Here is a 1,405-nt window from a genome sequence, read left to right as displayed (position 1 = left end):
GCTAAAATGTTAGCTAAAGAAGTAGCAATCAACACGTGGTGCGCTGGGAGCTGAGCAGACAGAGGGGGATGGGGCCAAAAAAAAAAAAAAAAAAGCAAAGCAACTGCAGTTCTGTGACATTTTAATGACATTTAAACATGTTGAAGTGATTACAACTGTAAATATTAATTATTGAGTGCTGCTGGGGGACACATTGTTCAGCCCCACCTGCCTCAAAGTGCAAACTTTAAACATGGTACCTGTCTCCTGGGAGCTGGAGATGATTTTATTWGGAGGTATTTTGTTTGCGGTCCTCTTCGTCCAGGGGTTGACTTTAGGTGGAGGAGCTTCAACAACTTTCTTCTTCACCACCTGAACAGCCGAGTCAGCACTGCTGCCTCCTCCTCRTRCTTCTTCTTCGTTCTCCTTGTCGTTTTCTTTTCGCTCCTTGGGTTTGTGGTCGTGTTCGGACGGCCGGGTCTCCGGACCCCGCTGCTTCTGGTCCTSCTCCGGCTCGCTGCGGTGGTTCTCCCCCTGCGCCCCGCTGAAGCTACCGGCTGTCAAACCCGGGTCGACCGGACTGCACTCAACCTCGGCGGACATGCTAGTTTCCTAAAAAGCGGGGGTTTAAAATCCAGCGTGAACTCGCGCTTTTCTTCTAAAGTAGTAAAAAAAAAAAAGCCGAGGGGGATGACAACATCCACCCGAGGTAAAAAGAATTTCTTTTTCCCCCTTTTTTTTTTCTTTTTTTTTTTGGGCTGGACCTCGCTAGCCTAGTTAGCCCCCTGCAGCTAACTGTTAGCTAGCTGCTCGGGACCATGCAGAAGCCAGCGAGTTAATGTTTTCTCCTTAGCGAAAATAGTTTGTTTTCGAGCCGATAGTTAGCTAGCTTCAAAGCTACGAACCCGAACTCGGTTCTTCTGGAGCTCTACCAACTTTGACGAGAAAAGAAATGTTTAAAAAAAGCGACCTCCACCAACTTTGTCTCTAATTTTAACTCTACGCTACCTGCAACGGGCTCGTGCAGTCTGCTGTCCTCATGTTGTAAACACTGACTCTGCTGCCCCCAGCGGCCACACCTCGGTACTGCAATACTGTTTTTATTATTTTTATCATACACTTACGTGGAAAAAGTCAGATGAGCACACTATAAAAATGCATAAACATAACACAAATATAATATGAAAAAATATAATTACTCCCTTAATTATATGGGTACAATGTTATTTATTTGCAACTTTTTTTGCAAAACATCTATAAAGTTATTTATGGAAGCACAATTCCACCAAAAATCCCTGTATTTTTTCCTCAGCTTAGTTTTTCATAAAAGTGACATCACAAAACTATAGCATTTCACAATTATGAGATYCTAAGTCAGATATGAGGTGTTATGTCAAAGTTATAAATTATTAAATCATAATTTTAT

At 42.9% G+C, this 1,405-nt stretch overlaps 1 protein-coding gene across 1 annotated transcript; it reads right to left on the bottom strand.

Moving 5' to 3' along the window:
* Positions 1-239: 239 nt before the first annotated feature.
* Positions 240-1,040, bottom strand: LOC106510908 (la-related protein 1; the record flags this gene model as incomplete). The annotated part of the gene is given in 1 exon segment (XM_013999641.1): positions 240-1,040. A coding segment is annotated over 1 exon segment (343 nt), but the record flags the coding sequence as incomplete, so codon positions are not given.
* Between the last annotated feature and the right edge of the window lie 365 nt (positions 1,041-1,405).

This window comes from Austrofundulus limnaeus, unplaced genomic scaffold (assembly GCF_001266775.1).
Source record: "Austrofundulus limnaeus strain Quisiro unplaced genomic scaffold, Austrofundulus_limnaeus-1.0 Scaffold2387, whole genome shotgun sequence".
Lineage (NCBI taxonomy): Eukaryota > Metazoa > Chordata > Actinopteri > Cyprinodontiformes > Rivulidae > Austrofundulus > Austrofundulus limnaeus.
This window is presented reverse-complemented; position numbering and strand designations above follow the sequence as displayed.